At 44.8% G+C, this 24,049-nt stretch overlaps 1 protein-coding gene across 1 annotated transcript in view; it reads left to right on the top strand.

Annotated features, from left to right (window-relative positions):
• The window catches only part of LOC115092433 (disintegrin and metalloproteinase domain-containing protein 1-like), a 71,375-nt gene extending 62,078 nt beyond the window's left edge, over positions 1-9,297 (top strand). Inside the window, exon 4 of the mRNA XM_029603266.1 lies at positions 9,101-9,297. Within this exon, the coding sequence (XP_029459126.1) occupies positions 9,101-9,297 (197 nt within the window). The remainder of the gene's footprint in view (positions 1-9,100) is intronic.
• The last annotated feature ends 14,752 nt before the right edge of the window (positions 9,298-24,049 follow it).

The following is a 24,049-nucleotide window of genomic DNA, read 5'->3' on the forward strand; positions in this document are numbered from 1 at the left end:
AACACCTATTACAAGGTAAGTAATTTTGCTTTCTCCCCTGCCGTTGAAGTAGAGAGCTATGCTGGATATGCGTGAAGTATCGGTCTTTCTCCCTTGCCATTGAAGCAGAGATCAATATCAGGAACCCTTTCATCAACTGGTGCATAAAGGCCTAGAGGCAGGCAAACATGAAGTTAGGGCGACTTACGACAGTTTTGAAACTGCATCACGTCTTTCTGCTCGTAGATGGGCCTGGCTTAAGGCATCTGATCTCCGACCAGAAGTACAGGAGAGACTTGCCGACCTACTCTGTTTGGGGGATAACCTGTTTGGCGACAAGGTTAAGGAAGCGGTTGCAACTATTAAAGACCACACTGAGACACTTAAACAACTCATTACTGCCTCAGGAGACACAACCCCTGGCCAGGAGACTAGAAGGGATATAAGGCATCCTTACTACCGCCAACGCCGCTACTATCCCCCATCAAACCGAGCAAGACCATCTCGCCCAGCTCAGCGACCTCAGGTTAGGCAAAGGCCTGCCAGGCCTCAACCTCCTCCTCAGACTGCATCAACGTCGGGATTTTGAAAGAAAATCAGAGAGCAGCAGCCAATCCACCAATCCACTTCCACACCTGCCAGTAGGAGGTCGGGTAGCCTTTTTCTATCACACCTGGACCTCCATAACCACAGACCAATGGGTACTATCCATTACAGCTCAGGGTTACCGATTGGACTTTCTCACTGTACCAAAAGAAACTCCACCAATCTCATCTTCGACAGTGAACCACCATTCCAAAATTCTACAAACAGAATTATCCACCCTTCTGAGAGCCAGGGCCATAGAACCAGTTCCCAGGCCTCAGCAGGGCAGAGGATTCTACTCCCGCTATTTCCTCATTCCAAAGAAAACCGGAGGCCTTCGTCCCATCCTAGATCTCAGAAATCTCAACAAATTTCTCAAAAAAGAGAAATTCAGGATGGTATCGTTAGGCACCATGCTACCTCTCCTTCAACGAGGGGCTTGGCTCTGCTCTCTGGATCTTCAAGACGCCTATGCTCACATTCCCATCTTTCTTCCTTATCGCCAGTACTTGCGATTTTTGGTCGAAGGACAACATTTTCAGTACCGGGTGCTCCTATTCGGCCTAGCCTCAGCACCTCGAGTGTTCACAAAGTGTCTGGCAGTAGCGGTGGCACATCTTCACAAACAAAAGGTGCATGCATTCCCTTATCTAGACAATTGGCTCATCAGGAGTCAGACACAAGAAGGAGCTCTCAATTCCCTCAAGCTCACAGTCCACTTGCTTCACTCCTTGGGATTTCTCATCAACTACCAGAAATCCCATTGCACACCATCTCACCTACTACAATTCATCGGTGCAGATTTAAACGCCATCATAGCAAAAGCTTTTCTTCCAAGAGACCGTGCTCAAACACTCGTTCTCCTGGCACACTCTCTTCGAAATCAGTTCCAAGTTACAGCTCATCAGTGCCTCACCCTACTCGGACACATGGCCTCCACAGTTCACGTCACTCCCATGGCCAGACTGACCATGCGACTACTGCAATGGACACTCAAAACTCAGTGGATTCAAGCCATTCAACCATTGTCCACTCGCATTCAGATAACGCAGGAACTGCGTTCCTCCCTCCTCTGGTGGACATCAATGAACAACTTGCTCAAAGGTCTGCCTTTTCAGCATCCAATTCCGCAAGTGACACTAACTACAGATACATCCACCTTAGGCTGGGGAGCACACATTGGTCATCTGAAGACCCAAGGGATGTGGACAAAAACCGAAGCCTCTTTTCAAATAAACTTCCTAGAGCTTCGAGCTATACGTTATGCGCTACATGCGTTTAAGGACTGCCTTTCACACAAGACTGTGCTGATTCAGACAGACAACACAGTAGCCATGTGGTACATCAACAAACAAGGAGGAACAGGTTCTTACCTCCTTTGCCAAGAAGCAGCTCAGATTTCGGACTGGGCCCTAGCACACTCAATTCTTCTACGAGCCACTTACCTGGCAGGCATCCGCAACATAATAGCCGATCGCCTCAGTCGTCAGTTCCAACCTCACGAGTGGTCCTTGGATCCAACGATAGCAACCAAGATCTTCCAACGCTGGGGTCAACCAACAATAGATCTCTTTGCATCCCAACTGAACTACTACCACTCATAACCAAAACTCTAGTGAAGCTACAACAGGACAAAGGGACCATGATACTCATAGCCCCCTACTGGCCTCGGCAGGTATGGTTTCCCACACTGCTAGACCTCTCAGTCAGGGATCCAATTCGCCTGGGAGTAGCTCCCAATCTCATAACTCAAGATCAGGGTCGGTTGCGCTATCCCAACCTTCAATCCCTATCCCTGACAGCATGGATGTTGAAAGCTTGATCTTACAACCACTCAACCTTCCAACCACTATATCTCAAGTGCTGATAGCTTCACGTAAACCTTCCACTAGAAAGAATTATTCCTATAAATGGAAACGGTTTACTTTGTGGTGCACTCAGAACTCTATAGATCCTTTCACTTGCCCCACTACCTCACTACTAGACTACCTATACCATCTTTCAGACTCTGGTCTTAGGACTTCATCTGTAAGAGTACATTTGAGTGCAATCTCAGCTTACCATAACAAGCTGGGAGACACACCTATCTCTACACAGCCTCTCAGTAAATTTATGAAAGATTTAACTCACCTTAAACCTCCAGTTCATTCCCCAAGCATACAATGGGACCTAAACCGTAGTATTATCCAGGCTCATGTGTTCTCCATTCGAACCCATAGATACCTGTGACCTTAAATATCTTACATGGAAAACTGTATTCCTCATAGCCATTACATCAGCTAGAAGAGTCAGTGAACTACAAGCACTTGTCACATACGAACCTTTTACAAAGTTCCTACATGACAGGGTGGCCCTCCGTACTCATCCTAAATTCCTTCCAAAAGTAGTCATGGAATTCCACCTAAACCAATCTATAATTTTACCAACATTCTTTCCAAGGCCTCACTCTCACCAGGGAGAAAGAGCCTTACATACCTTGGACTGTAAACATGCACTATCCTTCTACTTAAACCGCACTACAGTCCAAAGGAAATCCAGTCAACTATTTGTATCTTATGATCCAAACAAACCAGGTAAAGCAGTGGGTAAACATACTTTGTCAAACTGGCTAGCAGATTGCATACAGTTTTGTTATGAAAAAGCAGGCCTTACTCTTCAAGGGCGAGTAAAAGCACATTCAGTCAGAGCGATGTCAACCTCAGTAGCACACCTTCGCTCTGTACCTATTCTTGACTTTTGTAAAGCAGCAACATGGAGTTCTCTTCACACCTTTGCAGCTCACTATTGTTTAGACAAAGCAGGAAGACAAGATTCAGCATATGAACAATCTGTCTTAAATAACTTGTTTCCAGTGTAACCCCAACTCCTTCTACATCCAACCTGCTGTGATCTTCGGCTGATTCATTTCAACAGCAATACTTGACCGTTGCTTCACTACAAAATGACTCAGCCTCTAGCTTGCTAATCACCCATATGTGAGGACTAGCATCCTGCTTGTGCTGGGATAAAGCAAAATTGCTTACCTTGTAATAGGTGTTATCCCAGGACAAGCAGGATGTAGTCCTCACGAAACCCACCTGCCACCCCGCGGTGTTGGGTCCGATCCGTTTTATTAATTTATTTTTGGCTAACGCTAATTGCTACAAAACAGACTGAAGGGAGACCCCTGTGGCAGGGAATATCATGGCATGCTGGGCATGCTCAGTAGGCACTCTGGTGCCAGTCAAAAGTTTCATAGAAACTTTGAGAGAAGTTTTTCCGTATAAGGGCTCCATTACTGATGTCACCCATATGTGAGGACTACATCCTGCTGTCCTGGGATAACACCTATTACAAGGTAAGCAATTTTGCTTTTTCTAAACTAATGTTCCCCAAAATGTGGGCAATTGCATAAGTAATTTGAGGTTTGTTATGTTGTATTTTCTTTATTTCTTCATGTATGCTTTTCTGTAAATTCATGTGGAAATTGAATTTTCAAATAAATAAAGTTTAAAGAAAAAAAAAAGAAAGAAAAAGCAGTAATATCCCAACTTGTAAATCATTTGGAAGACCAAGATATTCTCTTCCCAAATCAATTTGGATTTAGGAAATATTGTTCAACTGAGACATTACTCCTCTCATTAAGGGCCTTATTTTCTACACGTATCGCATGCGATAAGGGCCGTTTCGCACGCAAAATGTCCCTTTTCGCGTGCGATACCAAAATGGGGGCAGAGTTGGCCCCGGAAGAGGAGGAGTCGGGACGTCACCGGGGCCGACTCTGCGAAGCCGCCGCGGATGACGGAAAGGTAAGGATCTTTTTGTGTCCTATTTCGCTCCCAATAGCTATACCTCCTATGGTGGCGCTATTGGGTGCAAAACTGGCAGCTATCGCAACGCGACAGTGCGATCGCTTCCGGCTAGCGCAGGCCCGCCCCCACGTTTCGGCCCCCCGCCCCTCATTTCCTAAAGTATCGCAGGCCTGCGATACTTTAGAAAATGAGACCCTAAGTACAATGTCTTATGAGGGTTTGATGCGGATGAATCTTATTTTCTTGTGCTAATTGACCTAAAAGCCGCCTTTGATACTGTGGACCATACCCTGTTGTGCCATCAGCTGAGCAACATTGGGATCGAAGGAAGTGTTCTCAAATGGTTTTCTTCCTTTCTGTCGAATAGAGCATTCCATGTCAAATTGGGCAATCACATATCTGATACCTTCCATATTGATACAGGTGTCCACCAAGGTTCAGCACTCTCAGCAACACTATTCAATATTTAAATGCTCCCACTGTGTAAATTACTGGTGGATTTAGGAACTACATTTTACCTGTACACTGACATACAGTTATACATTCCATTCTCCAAATCACTTGAAAATACTGAAACAACACTTTCAAACTATATGAAAGCCATACAGCAGGAATTATTACAAGTAAAACTAACACTAAACTCTAATAAGATTGAAACAATTTGGTTAAGTAGAAGCTCTTCAATAGCTAAACCACCAACTCTAGACCTGAGTAATTATCAAATTACCTCCTCAGATCAAGTACGTGATTTAGGTGTCCAACTAGATGAGAACATTACTATGAAAATGCACATCAATAAATAAATTAGTATAGGTTATGCCAATTTGTGTATATTACATCAGTTGAAACTTTTATTAACTTTTGAAGACTTCTGAACTGTATTGCAAACTAATTTTCTGAAACCTAGACTACTGTAGCTCCTTATTTCTCAGTCTTCCCGCATGCCTCTGAAATCATTGCAAATACTACAAAATTCCCCAGCAAGACTTTTGTTAGGAACTAGGAAATTTGATCATATCACTCCCTCGCTGATTTCACTACACTGGCTACCAGTACAATCCCAAATCTATTTTAAGATATTAACATTAATATTTAAAATCATCCATTTGAGTAATACCGATATGACAGGCATGACATTATAACCATACATGCCGTAGCAAACAATAAGATCTTAAAATAAAGGACTTCTGACTGCCCCCACAATATGAGTTCACATCTGACGTGTGTTTTCCATAGAACATCCAAAACTTTGGAACTCCCTACCTGAGATGTTACATTTGAAACCAGATAGAAAGAGATTTAAATGTGAGCTAAAAACATAGCTATTCAAAAATGCATACAACCTAACTTAAAACATCAGAAAGTAGAGATCTACAATAACAAGAAGGGCAAGAGTTAATAATTGATGCATGAGAAACAAATTAAATGAGAAATTATAAAAACTCAACATATAGACTAATATGTGAAATTTATTTTAATTTATCTTTATACTACATGCCATATAACATAGATCTTTAGTGAATATATATTGGAACACTTCATTTGATAGATGTTAATGCCTGTTTATGAATATCTCTATAACCTTTTCTTATTTGCTGATTTGAGTTATAAATGTTATTTTTGTAAACCGTTGTGACCATTACATGGAACAACAATATATAAAATGTCAAAATAAATAAATACATTTACAGCTCTAGAGCTAAAATTTCAAAAGGGAAACTTTGATAAAATGAAAAAAACAGAAAAAAACTGAGAGGTGCAGTTGCAGAAGTTCAGTGTACAACAGGCATGGACATTGTTAAAAAAAAACAACAACTTAGAAGTGTAGTCCAGATTTATTCCAAGCATAAAGAAAGGTGGAAGGAAGGCCAAATGATTGCTGATATGCTTAAAAAGTCTAGTGAAAGAGGCTATTTTAGCCGAAAGATCTTCCTTCAAAAATTGGATCCAACTGAAAAAATAGGAAAAAGCATAAATATTGGTAAGTTAAATGACAAGTTATAAGACAGGCTAAAAGTGAATTTGAAAAGAAGTTGGCCATAGAGGCAAAAACTCAAAGTAAAAATTTTTTAAAATATATCCGAAGCAGAAAGCCTGTGAGGGAGTCAGTTGTACTGTGGGATAATCGAGGGGTTTCCTATATGTGTTTCATATCCATGTAGTTGGACATCACAGCTGTATGTGTAGCTAGTGACAGTGCTGCCGATCTTCATTGCAAAGCTGGTGATGCTGACTGTGCCACACCGCCTTGGCTTGTCAGCTGGTTGTTCCTCCTTGACCACTGGAAGATTTATTGAAGTGTTACCATCAAAGAAACCAGCCTCTTTTTCTTTGTGCATGTTATTGATTATTACTATACTCCCCTTCACCCACCCTTGCTTCACCCACACCCCCTGACATCACCCTCCCATCTATACCATCCCCCCTTCCATGAGCCCCCATGCCCCTTCCATCACCCACCCTTCCATCCATGCTCCCCTTCCCCCTTCCTCGAGCCAGCCTTCCATCCATGACCCCCTACCCATCTATTACATCCCCCCTTCCCCATTGACCCTCCCTTCCATTCATGACCCCCCTTCCCCCTTCCATGACCCCTCCCCTTCCATCCATTACCACCCTCCCTTCAACCACTCTTCCCTCATGTAAAATAAACACACCTGTGGTAAACTGTAAAACAATTTATTGTAATTTTTTTCTAAAATATGTGGTATTTTTAAAGAACAACATTTTTTTTACAAAAAAAAAAGGATGGGAATGGGAGAACTAGGGAGCAAAACTATTTACAGAAAAGAAAAACCCCTGGGGAGTTAGGGAGGCAGGGACAAGGGAGGATGATCAGGACCGCCGGATGAGAACACCCATGGCCCATGGGGGTGGGGGAAGAATCTGGCTCGCCCCCTGGAGCAGCTGCTGGTGGTTCTGGTGCCGGAGCTGGGCCTGGCCTTTCCTGGTCCTGTTCAGGTTCTGCTGCATTTTCAAACAAAAGGAGAGGTCAGAATAAACAGGACATTCATGTGGAAAATCATGTAAGAACATTCCATTAGCATGGAAGGATCACTTACCACAGACCCAGCCCACTCTGCTCGTAGCCACTCCAACTACCTCTTCTTTAGGCACAGCCACTGGGCCTTCTTCTTCAGGTCCTCTATCTATTGGAAAAAAATGGAAAGAGTACCATGAGTGTACTCTGTAGGTGCTAATAGGACTTGCATACTGGTATGTAACAATAAGTGCTATACCAACATTTTGCTACCACGAAGAACCATGATACTGAGGTTCAATACTCATGTAGCAAATAAGCAATGCAAATAATCTTTGGGGTTTACATTACACTCTCCATCCAAAACGCTATACTATAACACTCTGTTTCTCACTCACTTTCCTCCACCCAGGCCTAACCTGACCTTCACACTCCCACAGTGCCCCCATCTGCAGTAGATTAATTAACTGTTAAGTGTCAACTTACTCCACATGGGTGTGAGGCCTTCTGATTAAATCAGGCCTGCACCTCCCGCCAGGCCCTCCTTAGGCAGGAGTAGTGCGTCCAACAGTGATGCAAGCAGAGCTATGTCCCTGGTGTTAAAATTTGCCTGCCTCCCCCTGCCAGCCATTTTGCACTCACTGAAGGAGTGGGAGGTCTCACCCTCGCATTTGCGGGCGCACGGGCATATTTTGCATAGTTTGCGTATATGCGCGAACTTTGTAAAGTTCATGCCGCCCACATTGTGTTGAGCCCTGCATGCGTGTATAACCACGTGCGCGCACATCTTTTAAAATCTACCCCTTAGATTGTAAGCCCACTGAAGATAGGGAAATACCTACAGTACCCGAATGTAATCCACTTTGAAGTGCTAAAAAAAACTGCAAAAAAGGGGAACATAAAACTGTATTTTAAAAAAATGTATGTAGCTCAATGAAATAACAGGAGGAGTAAAACAGGTACCCATCAGATATCACAACACAAGAGAAGAGAAAGAAAGAAGAGGTAGGAGAAATTGGAACTTTGACTATGGAGTATGATCAAATTGACTAAAAAGACTATTCCCTATCCTTAGGAAGGGAGTTTACCAACTGCCCAAATTGGAAAAGAGAAGAAACTGGATTTAGAAATTGGAATTAGAAGCTATTCAACAATATAAACTGATTGAAGGAGAAAAAGGTCACAGGTTTATTCAAGAATTAATATTTTGAAATGACAAAAGCTGTAAAGAACTTTTACATCAACTACAAAAGTTATCAGTAAAAGTTATGTTGGAAACCACCCAATACTTCCAGCGTGATTATTGCTGCTGTGTTTGCTGCTTAGCGATCATCAGTGCTGTTTACAATTAACTTTAATTTGGGATTTGAGAAAATGCAATACAGAGAACCTAGAAGATTATTCTTTTCCCCGCCCCCCACCCTCACTTAGATGGACACTTAGATGAATTAACCACATAGGAAGGCTTAACTATAAGAGACTGTATTTGAGGAGTGGGTCCTGGGACTTTATCCAGGATTATCAACCCAGAGGTTACACATATTACAGAGCAGATAAGATGGTAGAAAAGGAAGGATATTATCAAAGGACTAACGGTACCCTCATGAGACTGCAGCAGTTTTGTTCAGTACATCAAGCAATTTACCCAATAAAAAGACAATTTTGACACTAAAATTTTTAATGCAGAATGTAAATTGTCAACTGACTAATATGAAGCATATGTTAAAGAAATGCAGTAAATAAAATAACATATTCTGTTTTGCAGCTTCCACAAAATATGGGAAAGTTTTACAGATCCTGGCAATAGTATTTGGTATTGGTATTCCTGCCATTGTTGCTTTCATTTTTGTATTTATGAAAATAAGTGAGTATCAATTCTTAAACCATTTCATTTTGAGAAAACAACTAAAAGATATTTTAGCATTTACACAAAACAAGTATGCATTTAGTCTTCAGAAATGAATATAGATAAGGCTAAAGCAGTAATTATCTATTTTCTTTCCTCAAAATATTAACATGGTCACATGAATCTAAATTGGTTTCTGTTATTTGATGTTTGTTGTGTTCGGTGGTCCACGGGTCCCGTTGCTCATACCTCCAGCCTTCTGCCCTCATCAAATGCTTCCAATGCTTGAGTCCATCAAGCTAGGGCGAGTGAACATCGTAGAAATCTCATCTTTTTGAGACTTTCCTCACTCCCAATGACATCAGATCTTCACCTCGGTGTACTGTGTTGTTTGTATGTCTCACTCTGCATCTAAAACTGGCCCCTAAATCCTAAAATACCACCAACACCTCACTGCGAATTATTACCTGGCCCTTCTACAGAGACATACAGGTCGATACAGTAAAGTGTGCTCCGTCGGAGCGCACTGTCACCCTGCTCTGGACGCGTGTTTTCCCTTACCCCTTATTCAGTAAGGGGAGGAAAACACGCGGCCCACCCGCGGCACCAAATAGCGCCCTCAACATGCAAATGCATGTTGATGGCCCTATTAGGTATGCCCGAGCGATCCAGTAAGTAAAATGTGCAGCCAAGCCGCACATTTTACTCTAAGAAATTAGCGCCGCCCAAAGGTCGGCGCTAATTTCTTCCGGCGCCAGGGAAGTGCACAGAAAAGCAGTAAAAACTGCTTTTCTGTGCACCCTCCAACTTAATATCATAGTGATATTAAGTCGGAGGTCCCCAAAAGTAAAAAAAGTAAAAAAAAAAAAAAAAAATTTTGAATTCGGCCCGCGGCTGTCGGGCCGAAAACCGGACGCTCAATTTTGCCGGCGTCCGGTTTCCGAGCCCGTGGCTGTCAGCGGGCTCGAGAACCGACGCCGGCAAAATTGAGCGTCGGCTGTCAAACCCGCTGACAGCTGCTGCTCCAGGCCAAAAGGAGGCGCTAGGGACGCGCTAGTGTCCCTAGCGTCTCCTTTTCCTCGTTTGCACCGCGTCGCCTCATTTAAATACTGGATCGCTCGCACCGGCGAGGGGCTGGTGCGCGCGCCGGGAGAGCGGGCGTTCGTCCGCTCTCCCACGGACTTTACTGTATCGGGCTGATAAATAGTTAAACACTATGACAACCTTATAAATAGTCTCTTTCTCTCTCTCTCGCATGTTGTGGGGTGTGAAAACTTTACTGCACTCCAATGATACTACTTATGTGAACTGATATGATAGCACATGGTGCTTCTAAAATTACCATAAACACACCCCTTTTTCTTATTGCGGGCATTATCCCAGGACAAGCAGGATGATAGTCCTCACATATGGGTGACGTCACTGATGGAGCCCTATCATGGAAAACTTTCTGTCAAAGTTTCTAAAAAGCTTTGACTGGCACACTGAGTGCACTGAGCATGCCCAGCATGCCATGATCCCTGTGTCCACAGGGGTCTCCCTTCAGTCTCTTTTTTTGCGAGCTGCAGTTAGCATCACTTCAGGAGCTCTGTGAGAAATTTCTCACAACTTTTCCTCACGCAAACACTTGAAGTTTTACTTCGAAAATAATTTTTCCCTACACGGGTCTCCCTTCGCGTACATTTAATCGACGCTCAGTGAGTACTATGCCCTGTTTTTCGGTCGGTTCCTGTCACCTCACTAACAGTTTCCCCGGCCTACCAACTGAATTGTTGTCTTCCCTCGGCCTATGTTTTCATCCTTAGTTAGCCCCACAAAGCTTGGGAGTGTCCTCCTGCGACCTTCCACCGGGTTATTAGGGCTAGTGGGATAGGGACATCCATGGTTACTGTTGCCGCCAGGGCCGCTGTCTAATCCATGCCTCCATCGATTCCCTCGGTACCTTTGCGCAGTCGATGCCCCCATCAATACCGTCAGTACCTCCATCCATGCCTTCCTGCCTCTATCAATCCCATCGATGCCCCCCCCTTCGGTCTATCAATGCATCGATCCCTGCATTGATTTTTTCAGTGCCATCGATGTTCACATCCATGGCAGTAATTTCTCCTTGAATTCCATCGATACCCACACCGATTCCATTGATGCCATCGATGCTCACTTCGGTGCCATCAGTGCCATCGATGCATGGGTCAATTCCATTGATGCCTGGGTCATCTCCATCGATGCCTTCAACACCTGGGTCGGTTCCATTGATACTCAGGTTGGGGCCATCGATGCCCAGGTCGATGCCATCGTTGTCCATGTTGATGCCATCGATGCTCAGGTCGATTCCATTAATGTCCATGTCAATGCCATCGATGCCCTCGTCGATTCCATCAATACCAGGTTGATGCCATCGATGTCCATGTCGATGCCATCGATGCCCTCGTCGATTCCATCAATACCTTCAATGCCCACGTCAACTCCATCGATGCCATCGATGCCCACATTGATACCATCGATGCCCATGTCAACACCATCGATGCCCATGTCAACTCCATCGATACCCATGTTGATGCCATTGACGCCGTCAATGCCATCGATGCCCATGTCAATTCCATCGACACCCATGTTGACACCATGTCGATGCCATATCGATGCCATTGACACTCATGTCTATGCCATGTCAATTTCATCCATTCCATCGGCGGCTGTGTCCATTCCCCGATGCCTTCAACACCCATGTCCATTCCACCAATGCCTTCAATGCCCATATCGATTCTATCGATGCCCTCTTCGTTTCTATCGATGCTGCCATCGATTCCATCGATGCCGGTATCTACTTCACCGATGCCATTGATGTGTCCTCGATTCTTCGATGCCACATTGATTCCATCGATACTTACGCTGATGCCGTCGGTGCCTCCATCACTGTTATCATTGGTCTGCACAGGCCATCAATGTTTCCATTGATATTTTGATGATACCCTCGAGGCCGCTTTTAATGCTGCCATCGATACGGTCAGTACTGACATAGCACCTAAATGCAATGCCCTCGACTAAACATAGTGCTCCATACTTTGGGTTCTTAACTAAAGCCCTGTATCATCCTATGGCACTACATAGTGCCAGGAGCAGTGCAGGCATGCTGACAATCCGTCACCACTTGCCATCCAAGACAGTGAGGGCATCCACCTCGGTGCTGGGGAAAGACCGGGCTGAGCACCATGGCAATCATCATCGCCGGCACGGTGACTGTCTGCCACCGACACAATCCAGAACATTGGTGCTATCCTACTCGCTGCTGGAGAATGACCGGGCCGAGCAACATCGCTACTGCCACCTCCACTGTTCCACACAGCGGTGGCAGACCTTGGTGCTGGAAAATGACCAAGCCAAGCTCTGAGGGATTCCACACTGGCATCAGGGTACATTGAGCCAGTTGTGAAGCGGGCCCGGGTTCATGAGTCATGTGCTCTTCTGCTCCCGAGGTGCCGAGGCGTTCCCCACTGATACCGGTGTGGGGTTCTGAGCCTCCACAAAATAATGTGGAGGCGCCAGACACGTCTAGCCTGTCTCCTCTGTATATGCGCTACCATACCAGATTACAGAGTTGAGTCGGACGTTTATGTCCTTCAGGCTGTCCTCAATGCCTCCTGAAATCCACAGAGCCAGTGATCTTCACCGACTCATCCTTCTGCGATCCACCATGAAGGACGGTAAGAACTCTAATTCCGCTTCAGCAACAATCCCATCGAGACCTGGTCGCTAAATCGGGCCACATGGTTTTGAAAGGTTCTAGGTCATACTATCTTTCAAGTACCGTATTAGTGTCACATATCGCTACTGCAAGCTATGTTTGACACAATCCCAAGAGAACCTCTCTACCAATAACCTGGGATTGCATCAAGACATCCTCCCGTTGTCAGCAATGGGACTCCATACTCGATAATACTCTGGCTTCTGGTTCCTAATTAAGGCCTGAAGTCCCAGATACATTAGCTGATCTGCTGACACAAGATCCAGCAAACACTGCCTCAATTGCAAGTCCACCTCAAGACCTGGCGACAGCTCTCGACGTGTTCATGCACAGCAGTAAGAGATGCGGGTAAGACTTTTACCGCTCACGCTCTCATGGGAGATTAGCTGATATCCAAATTACATCAGCCCCGCCAGTTGGACACCTCCTGATCTCTCAACTTGTCGGATATCAGAGCGGCCACCCCACTTAGTACCAAGGTTCAGGGTACAGTCCCCCAGATGCTACAAAGCATAGGGGTTGGGGGGAGTTTTAATCTCGCTATTCTTTCTTTCAACAGAAAGCAGATGCTCTCCACCCATCTTGGACCTCAGAAATGTCAACTTTTTTCAGAAGGGACAGGTAAAATGGTGTCTCTCGTCACCATGCGTTCCTTACCGCAGTAAGTGGGTTGCTTCTCTCCTCTAGTTTTTCTATGTGCTTCATAGTGAGTCAACAATATTTCAATCCCAAGTTCTGCTGGTTGCTCAAGCTTCAGCAACTTGGGTATTTCATCAAATCACTAGTAGTGACTGCTGTTTCTCTATGGAGTAAAACATCATTCTCTGTACGTACCGGGATCAGTCCAAGACAGCTGGAGACAGAAGGTTCTACAGGAACGAAAATTAGCAGGTAAGAACCAATTTTCCTTTCACGCTTTTCCTTGCATGGACAACTGCCTAACAACAGTCAATCCAAGCAAGGAGCTCTATCTTCTCCACGACTCGCTATAAATGTACTACCTGGCACTGCTGTTTAACTGCCATAAATCCCATATAGAACAGTTCTGGACACTACAATTGCAGCGAACTTCCTGTCCAACAACCACGCAGACATTCAGCAAATTCCTACACATCTCTGCGTGCATGCAACATACCCTCAGCCCCTCAATTCTTTCATTGCTGGGCCACGGGATTTTTTCACTATCCACTTTACTCATATATCCAGATTCGCTATGAGTAAGATCCAGTGGAATTTTCAATTATCAGTGGATCTAAGCTGTTCATCCGCTTTTGTCCCTGATCCATATTACTGATCTAGAACCAAATCCTCGGCTGGTCCTGCTCATGGTCGCATTTACTTAGGGTTGACGAGTTCGAATCCACATCTTCCCAACCCAATATGCGTCTATTCCACTCCATGCAGAGTTTCACATCAACTTCCTAGAGCTTTGAGCCATGAGTTATGCCTTTATGCCTTACAATACTGCCTCTGCAACAAACCTTTGTGCATACAGACAGTCAGCATAGTGACAATGTGGTATTTCCAACACACAAGCTGGCACAACCTCTTAGCTGATCTGCTAGGAAGCTGCACAGCTCTAGCCTTTGGCCCTTGCACACTCCATGCATCCCCGGGCAATTTATTTAACAGATTTACTGAATGCACTAGCAGGCCTTCTCCATACAGGTTTCCATCATTTCGAATGGTCTCTGACTACATGTGTAGCGAGAAAAATCTTCTAGCACTGAGGTTAACTGACCTTCCCTCTGCGTCCAAATCAAACCATACGGTGGACAAATTTTATTCCCTACGCATGTCTCAAAATGCGTTCCCATGGATGCCGTTGCTGCAACAAAGGCCTCTTATATGCGTCTCTTTCGACGCCTCTCATAGCCAGCACTCTTATTATGCTGCACCGGGATGGGGTTCACTATTCTAAGACCCACGTCCTAGCCGAGACCAGTATGCTTTCCCATACTTCTCTATCTATCACAACAGTAAACATTTCGCCTTCTCACAGGTCAGTTTCATATTACAGACTCACTGATGTTTTCAGGTACTGGTAGCATCACAACAGCCTTCCACACATAAATCTTACAATTCAAAATGGTATGATTTACAACATGGCGCATACAAAATGGTATTAGCCCTTTTTTCTATGCCACTCCTTTTCTTTTACTCCCTCGGATTCTGCTACTCAGACATCCTCCGCATGGGTACACCTCAGTTCCAATTCGGCGTACCACTTGGGAGTGGGGATGCCCGATTAACGGTTCAACCCCTTCTGAGTCAGCTTACCATGGGTTATCCACGGATTAAGCTTCCTCTATGTTCACTGGTTACGGAATGGGGCCTACATTTAGTGCTTACAAGACTCATATGATCCCCGTTTGAGCCTTTACATTCCTATCACTTAACAGTCTAGCGTGGAAACTTCTTTCCCTTGTAGTCATCACTTCTGCCAACAGGGTCAGTGAGTTACACACCTTGTTGCATACTCACCTGACCCTGCGTTCCTCCGTGACCGAGTGGTCCTACGTAATCACTCTCATATTCTTCTTAAGGTAGACGCAGCATCTCACCTTACTCAGAATATACTCTGCCCACTTTTTCTCAACCCCTCTCTCTCACCAGGGCAAGAGGGTTTTCCACTCTTTGGACTGTAAGAGTGCACTTGCATTCTGTCTAAACCGCACTACACTCCATAGGAATTACACCTAACTATTTCCTTCTTTGACAAAAGACAAGCTGCGAGTTCCAGTGGGCAAACAGACTCTCTCCAACTGACTAGCAGACTGTATTGAATTCTACTATGATGCACCAGGCCTTCCTCTCTAGGGGTGAGTGCAGGCACATTCTATAAAGGCCATGACAACATCAGTACCACACTATCGTTCAGTATCAATTGCCATCTGCTAAGCTGCAACATGGAGCTATCTTCACACATTTGCAGCCCCCTACTACTTATCAATGAAAGGCTGTCAAGACTCTGCCTTTGGCCAACCTGTCTTGAAAAGTTTTCTTCCACTATGATCCCCAACTCCTTCCACAACCACCTGCTGGGTTGTCAGGCTGCCTCATCATTGCCAATAGCACCCCAATTATTGTGCCTCCACACGAGTTATCTGCTATTGGCCTGTTATAATACGAGTCAGCCTGTAGCTTGCTAATCACCCATATGTGAGGACTATCATCCTGCTTGTCCTGGGGTAAAGCAAAATTGCTTACCTGTAATAGGTGTTATCCCAGGACAGCAGGGTGTAGTCCTCACGAAACCCACCCGCCACCCCGTGGAGTTGAGTCCGCATACGTTTCTTATTTTATTTTATTTTTCGCTCACACTTTTTGCTACAAAGGAGACTGAAGGGATACCCCTGTGAACACAGGGATCATGGCATGCTGGGCATGCTCAGTGCACTCAGTGTGCCAGTCAAAGCTTTTTAGAAACTTTGACATAAAGTTTTCCGTGATAGGGCTCCGTCAGTGACGTCCCCCGTATGTGAGGACTATATCCTACTGTCCTGGGATAACACCTATTACAGGTAAGCAATTTTGCTTTACCATGCATTATTATAGCAAGTTGATGAATTTAGGGGTTAGCTGGACATAGCTTATCCATCTAAGTTACAAAGTATATTCAGCAGCATGGCTAAGCCGCTGAATTATACATATATATTTGTTTGTGATTTTATTGTTATATGTTAAGGTATGATCTATTTAGCTTGATTATCTTCATTATAAGCAGACAATAAATGCTTTTAAATAACTAAATATCCATGCTTAGCTACATTAAACCTCTAAGTTTAGATGTCTAACTTATCCACTTAAGGAATGCAGCTAAGACTGAATATCAGCAGTTAGTTGCATAACTTATATAGCTTAATTGTTCTGTCCCGATCCTCCCACTACACAACCATAAGTTATGCATATTAAATTTTTAGCCTCATAAGTGACTTATATGGCTAAGCAGCAGCTGTTGAATGTATGTGCATATTCAATGGCCACTACTTAGCCACATAAATTACATTTAACCAGCTAAATTGTTATGGAGTCTCAATTTAGTGGACCCTTGGGCCGACCTGCAAGAGACTGGAAAAGGTGTTCAATGTCTCTGGTATGCTGCAGACCGGGAGGCAGATGTTCAGGCAGGACGTAGAGGTGCTCTTCACCCTGGAAGCTGGTGCTCCCCCGGGAGGAGCCCATAGGAGCCCAGCCACTGGGACTTAGGTGGCTTCACCCTTGGAAGCCGAAGCCCCCCCAGGAGGAGCCCGTAGGGGCCCGGCCGCTGGGACTTAGGTGGGTTGATGATCAAGACTGAGAAATGGAACCAGACTAGAACAGTAGACAGGAACTGTAGCAAGACTCGGATACTGGAACCAGGCAAGAACTGTAGCAAGACTCGGGTACTGGAACCAGGCAGGAACTGTAGCAAGACTCGGGTACTGGAACCAGGCAGGAAATGGAGCTGGCAAACAGGAACCAAGCAGGTACTGTAGCAGGCAAGCAGGAACGGAGCGAGTACCAAGGCAGCTCACTCCGGGGCATGGAGCAACAGGGAACTGGAAGGTAAACCCGTTGCAAGGCAAAAACTGAGTGTTCGCGGCCGGCTTATCAAGGCCGCGGCGTTTGACGTCAGAAACTGGGCGGAGTCACCACTGGCGGGAAACGGCCTAGAAAAGCACCCAAGTGGCGAGCCTGAGCGCCTAGACGCAGGGCGTCCATGGGAGGCTTCCCAGCGGCACGGCCCTCGCGGGGACGCCGCCGAACAGGCCGCGAACTAGGCCAACAGAAGAGGGAACAAGTCCAGGAACACGGAGGTAAGGGTCTGGTCGCGGCGCTCTTGGCTAGAACCGTAACATAAACAGCACTGAATACACTTCGAACATTGACTTCAGAATGCTCAGAAAAAGTTTTTTAATCACAAAGAATGGTCTGTCTTTTAACATAATTTATACTCAAAACATATTAAATCTTACTGTAAAACCTGATAAGAAAGATAATCAAAATATATCTTTTTTTGAATAAGTTATTTATTCAATGAGTTGCTTAACAAAAAATTCAACAATAAGAAATCTTTGTATGAAATAGTATGTGAATCCTTCATTCAGTAAATGGTGGCAGCTCCTTGAGCACAATAATTTAAACTAAATGTTTCCTATAACTGTTTATAAATCTCCCACATCGTACTTGAGGAATTTTGATTCCTTCCTCCATAAAGATTTGTTTCAGCTCTGTCACATTTGGGAGCTTTTCATGCAATAAACAGTCACCTTGAATCTTGCCACAATATTTCAACATGGTTTAGGTTGGGGCTTTGACTTATTCAATCCAAAACACAAAATCTCTTCTTTTTCTGCTATTCTGTAGTAGATCCATTTGATTGCTTAGGGTGTTTGTCTTGCTGTTGCACGGGCCTGCTCACCTCGCTAGCTCCTCTGCAGGTCACGGGTTGGCCTCCCCAGCAGCAGCTGCGAGCTCCTCTAGGCCTCGGCATCCCACGGTGGCGGTCCTCGGGCCTTCCACTGCGTACCGGGCCTCACGCCGGAGTTCGGCGTCTCCAGTGGCGTTGGTAATGCCCCTACATTTGCGTGGACTGCCCGGCCTCTTGTGGGGCCAGGGGCAGGTTCTAGCTCAGTGGCGCGCACTGGTTGATGGAACGATATAAGGAATTCCCTGCCTGCACTTCCTTGCCTTGGCAATCGGGTTGGCATTGTATTGTGTGCTCGGTTGCCTCTGCATTCACAGTCTTGTTCCAGTCTTGTTCCAGACTTCTTCCAGGATCCTACTGTTCCAGCCTTGTTCCAGTGTCCTACTGTTCCAGCGTCCTTTTATTCCTGCTTCTACACTGTTTGGGTCTTCCTTGCTTCTCCAGACCAACAGCGTGAAGTCCGACCGCGCTCCCTTGTTGATCATGGGCACACCTCTTTACTACCTCTCCAGGAGACCCTGTGAGGCCCATCTAAGTCCAAGTGGCCCGGGTCCCTACGGGCTCCACCCGGGGGGACCTCGGGTTTCCAGTAGTGAAGCTCATCCTAGCCTTTGTCTCCTCCTGTGCTCCACCCCCTGGAGGCAGGTGATTCCTGGTCCCTACTAGGGAGCTGTTCTCCACTGCTCCAGGACAAGGGTCCACCTCCAAGAGCAATATCAGCTTCAGCTTATGGACATTCTTCACTTGAATTTTTAGCTATAAAGTAGAATTCATGATTCCATCAAGGATGGCAAGCTATCCAGGTCCTGATGGAGTAAAGCAGCCTTACACCATCATCCCTTTAACACCATGCTTGACAGTAAGAATGTGCAGAGGTAAAATTTTCATTTCTATTCATTCATTCATTTTGTAGGGCACCTCCACATATTTCATTAATATAAAACAAAAAAAAATATTTGTTTTAGTTGGTTCATTTGTTTATCATTATAGTCAATGAGGGAAGCAATGCAGACTATTTTGGGTTCCAAATTGGGCTTTTCTAATATATTCTAAAGAAACTAGGGGGTAGGTTTCATCAGAAGGGGAAAGGCATGCCAATGCATCAAGACAATATCAACAGGGCCTCAAATGTTGCATGCAGAGCCCAAGATCCTGCAATAGGACAAAACAGTACCAGCAGTGATAGGAGTTTCCCAACACACCATGACAGGAGCAAAACACATTGTCCAGATCCCAGGAGTGGTCAACGGGCACCAGCAGTGACATGAACTCCCCAAGGCTATATGAGAGGGGTAAAGCAGCATCAAGCATGGAATGAATATCTCAAGGCACAGTGAAGGGGGAAAAAAAAAGCACCAAAAGAGGCAGAACCTCCCCCTCCCCCAAGCAATGGTAGAAGGTCAAGCAACTGAAAGAGTGGCATGAAGACCCCCAAAACATTAAGAGAGGTGCAAAGCATCCACGAATAGTGGCAAGAAAACCCCAAGGCTCCAAATGAGGGGCAAAGAGCACCAACCCACGTGGTAGAAATCCCTAGGCAGGGAGAAGGTCTGATGTCATAAGAACATAAGAACATAAGAAAATGCCATACTGGGTCAGACCAAGGGTCCATCAAGCCCAGCATCCTGTTTCCAACAGTGGCCAATCCAGGCCATAAGAACCTGGCAAGTACCCAAAAACTAAGTCTATTCCATGTTACCATTGCTAATGTCAGTGGCTATTCTCTAAGTGAACTTAATAGCAGGTAATGGACTTCTCCTCCAAGAACTTATCCAATCCTTTTTTAAACACAGCTATACTAACTGCACTGACCACATCCTCTGGTAACAAACTCCAGAGTTTAATTGTGCGTTGAGTAAAAAAGAACTTTCTCCGATTAGTTTTAAATGTGCCCCATGCTAACTTCATGGAGTGCCCCCTATTCTTTCTACTATCCGAAAGAGTAAATAACTGATTCACATCTACCCGTTCTAGACCTCTCATGATTTTAAACACCTCTATCATATCCCCCCTCAGTCATCTCTTCTCCAAGCTGAAAAGTCCTAACCTCTTTAGTCTTTCCTCATAGGGGAGCTGTTTCATTTCACTTATCATTTTGTCATTTCCCTATGGCATTATTAGTTGAAGGAGCTGGCTGTTCAGGCTTGAAGTTGATCTTCACTGGAGGATAAGATGCTACTGACTAAAGGTACCACATGCTATTTTGCCATTAGCTGTTTAATATCCTGTGTTCCAGGGAATCCAGGACACATTCCCTCTTCTGAATCACTTTTTGCAAATACTACCTCTATTACCTTAGAAGCAGTAATCATGGAAGAGCACAGCCCTGGTTCTGGGTACCACTCTTCTTCAGCCCTTGAGGTTTGCTGTGGTGTAATCCATTGAAGGCTAAATACTGGATGAGATCAATAATTGCAAGAGCCATAAGGAAACAGAGCTTGAAGAAAATGTCCAAGAGAGCATAAAACCATTAAAAATAACTGTGTAAAGCACTGGATGGCCAGGGCAAGAGCACGAGTTGGCAAATACTGTAGGGGAAGGGGATTTGGAAAGCATCAGGAAGAGAGCTAGAGCAGCATAGGAAACAATATAAGGTATCAAGACTGACTTGGAGCAGCAGAAGCAGAAGTGGCACTGGCAATTAATAAAACTAAATCAGTAGAAGCAGAGCAATGTAGCAAGAAGAGTAGCTGTAAAACATCTAATGTGTACCTCAAGTGCTGAAGCAAGAGGAAGAAAGGTACCAGGAGGGGCAAAGCAGTGCCAAGAGTATCAGAAAGGGCCCAAGGAGTGCTGCCTGAAATTTGCAAAGCAAAAGTTAAGCATGGCAAGACCAAAAGTTAGCAAGTACCATAAAGGAAGGGGATTTGGACAGAAGCTTGAAGATAGCTGGAATGGAAGATGCTTGTTCAATTTGAAGGTATGGCTACCTGGTTGATCTACCAGTAGCATATGCTTCTGTCCTACTTTATAGATTGAGCAGTACTTGGAGTGGAATGAAGGGCTTCTAGGAGTGGTGCAGCAAGCATGCAAAGCAATGGATGAACAGGGCAAGACCAAGAATCAGAAAGTAAAGTATGGAAAGAGGATTTTAAAAGAACCTCGAAAACAGCCAGAGTGGGGGATGCCTGTCTCACTAGGAGGTATGTGCTTAATCCAACCAGTACCATATACTTCTGTCAAGCTGTATATATTGAGCCATTCACATGTTAAGTACATATGGCTGGTACATTGAAACTGAAAATGGTAATTTTAGAGCTAATATATGTCAATGAGTTCTGACCCCCAAGACATAGTAGAGGAAATTGCAAACAGAGCAATATCATTAAAAAGAACAAGGCATTTAGTAAGGGAATCACAAATAGCAGAAAGCCATAAAAAAAAACCTCCAAGGCATAAAGTGCAGGGAATTCCAAACAGCACAAAAATATCAAAACCCCCTACAGCATACTGACAAGGAATGGAAAACATCACAAAGTTGTCTAAACATCCAAGACATGGAGTTTGGTCCATTGCAAATAGTACAAAAGTGTCTTAACTGTAAAGGCATGGAGTGCAGTCCATTTCAAATAGTATAAGTGCCTAGACAAGCCTTGACAGCAAGGTGATATATCTGTAGCATGGTAGGTAGGCATAGTAGTAGTAAAACTCCTAAGGTGGTATATCTGGAACAGGGCAAGTAGTCAGGGCAGTAGCAAAACCTTTGAGGTGCTTTTGGTCATCTTGCCACTTGCATGAAAATTCTAGAAAGAACAGCAAAGGTAGATTGATTTTCAAAAAGACCAGCTTTCTCATCAACTCTGGCACCAGTCTTGAGCTCATATAAATCCTCTGTCATTGAGAAAAGAAAATTGGTTCTTACCAGATAAATTTCGTTCCTGTTGTACCAACGAATCAGTCCAGAACTCCTGGGTTAATTCATCCCTGCCAGCAGATGGAGACTGATAAAGCCTCGCTTACACTGCTTGAAAACCCCTGGTGCCACCTGCAGTAGCTCAGTATTGATCTGTATCCAAGCTGAAAACACTATGAGGCAGATTTTATAAATCTGCGCACACACGTACTTTTGTTCGCGCACCAGGTGCGAACAAGAGTACATGGGATTTTAATAGATACGCGCGTAGATAAATACTGAGCTACTGCAGGTGGCACCAGGGGTTTTCAAGCAGTGTCAGCGAGACTTTGCTCCATCTGCTGGCAGGGATGAATTAACCCAGGAGTTCTGGACTGATCCGGGTACATACAGGGAAGGCATGTTCACTGTGGTAATAGGAAAGATAGTGCTGAGCCACCTTGGCTAGGTCTGGCCAGAATGAGGACTTTTTTTTACCCAATATACAAGTGCATCTTTGTTCATGCGAGACAGTGTGTCACATATATATGTGTTGAGGTCACATTTTCTGGGGTGAGCTCTCTTACTAGCTGCTTTAGCTATGGCCGCTGTCAGGAGAGATGGTCTTTGTGGCATAGTGGCTTTGGCAAATTGAGGTGGGAAAGGATGTGGTAGCTGACAGGGTACTGCTGCTGCTTGCACTACTCTCTGAGGTGGCCACTCTTTCTTGGGCTACAACCCCACTGTACCTCTGCCTCTGGTGCTCCTCTTCACACATCCTAGCTACCAGCATCTCCTTCATGTATGTGAGACACTGGGACTGCAGGGTGAAATTCCCTTTTATCTGTGGATCATAAAATGTAGCAAGTATGCATGTATTGTTTTCTGTCATAGCTTTAAGTTTCATTTGCACCTGCTGCTGCAAGGAACACAAACTGCAATATCTCTGCCTCCATTCCCTCTTGATCACAGAAATGCTCTGTCCTCCAGAATATTTACTATAGATATGACTCTGCCAAGGGTTATACTTCCGGAAATCAGATACTCCGTGGCATCCTTGAAGGACTTCAGGATTTCCATCTGCTACCTCATCAGTTCCCATTATGATGCCCCAGGGGTCAAGCCACACCAATCTCTGTTTCAGAGATAGATCATGCAGGGGTGCCTGCTGCTCCATTAATCTCTGCAGCATCATATAGATGGAATTCTTGTGGGTGCCAACATCATGAAGCAGGCACTTGCAAGGCATGCCAAATTCTTCATGCTTCTCACAGAGAAGTTGGCCTTCTTTCACATGTTGATGGAAAAGTCCTGCTATTCTCCTGACCTTCTCTATCAGCTCCTTCAGGAGTAAATTCCCATGGTTCTTGGGCCCCAGCCCCAGGGCATCTCTCAGTACTAGATACAGCAAGTGTACAAAGCAGTGGATATCCTGAAAGCTCCCATCTTCTGTTGTCTTTCCCATATTTGCACCACTGTCTGTCACAAAGAAACTTGTCTGAAAACTCCTGCCTCTCTGGTCTGTCAACCCTCTTACATCTTTCTTATGGCTAATAGAATATTTCATGAGGTATGGTAGCTATCCATCAACTGGTTCTGCAGCAAACCCTACCTGCATCCTGATGGTCAGTCAGGGAGAAGTAAGCATATGTACCATTTGTGCTGGTCCACATATAATTGGTGAAATGCATGCTACTCTCCTCTGCCATAGCCAACTGCACCTGTATATGACTATGGCACTGGTTTTACAGGGCAGATGACCTGCCTACTAAATGTACTTCTGGAGGAGACATTATAATTGGAGGCTAACACATAGTAACATAGTAATGATGGCAGAAAAGGACTGAATGGTACATCCAGTCTACCCAGCAGACTTCTTATGGTAGT

This window comes from Rhinatrema bivittatum, chromosome 5 (assembly GCF_901001135.1).
Source record: "Rhinatrema bivittatum chromosome 5, aRhiBiv1.1, whole genome shotgun sequence".
Taxonomy (NCBI): Eukaryota; Metazoa; Chordata; class Amphibia; order Gymnophiona; family Rhinatrematidae; genus Rhinatrema; species Rhinatrema bivittatum.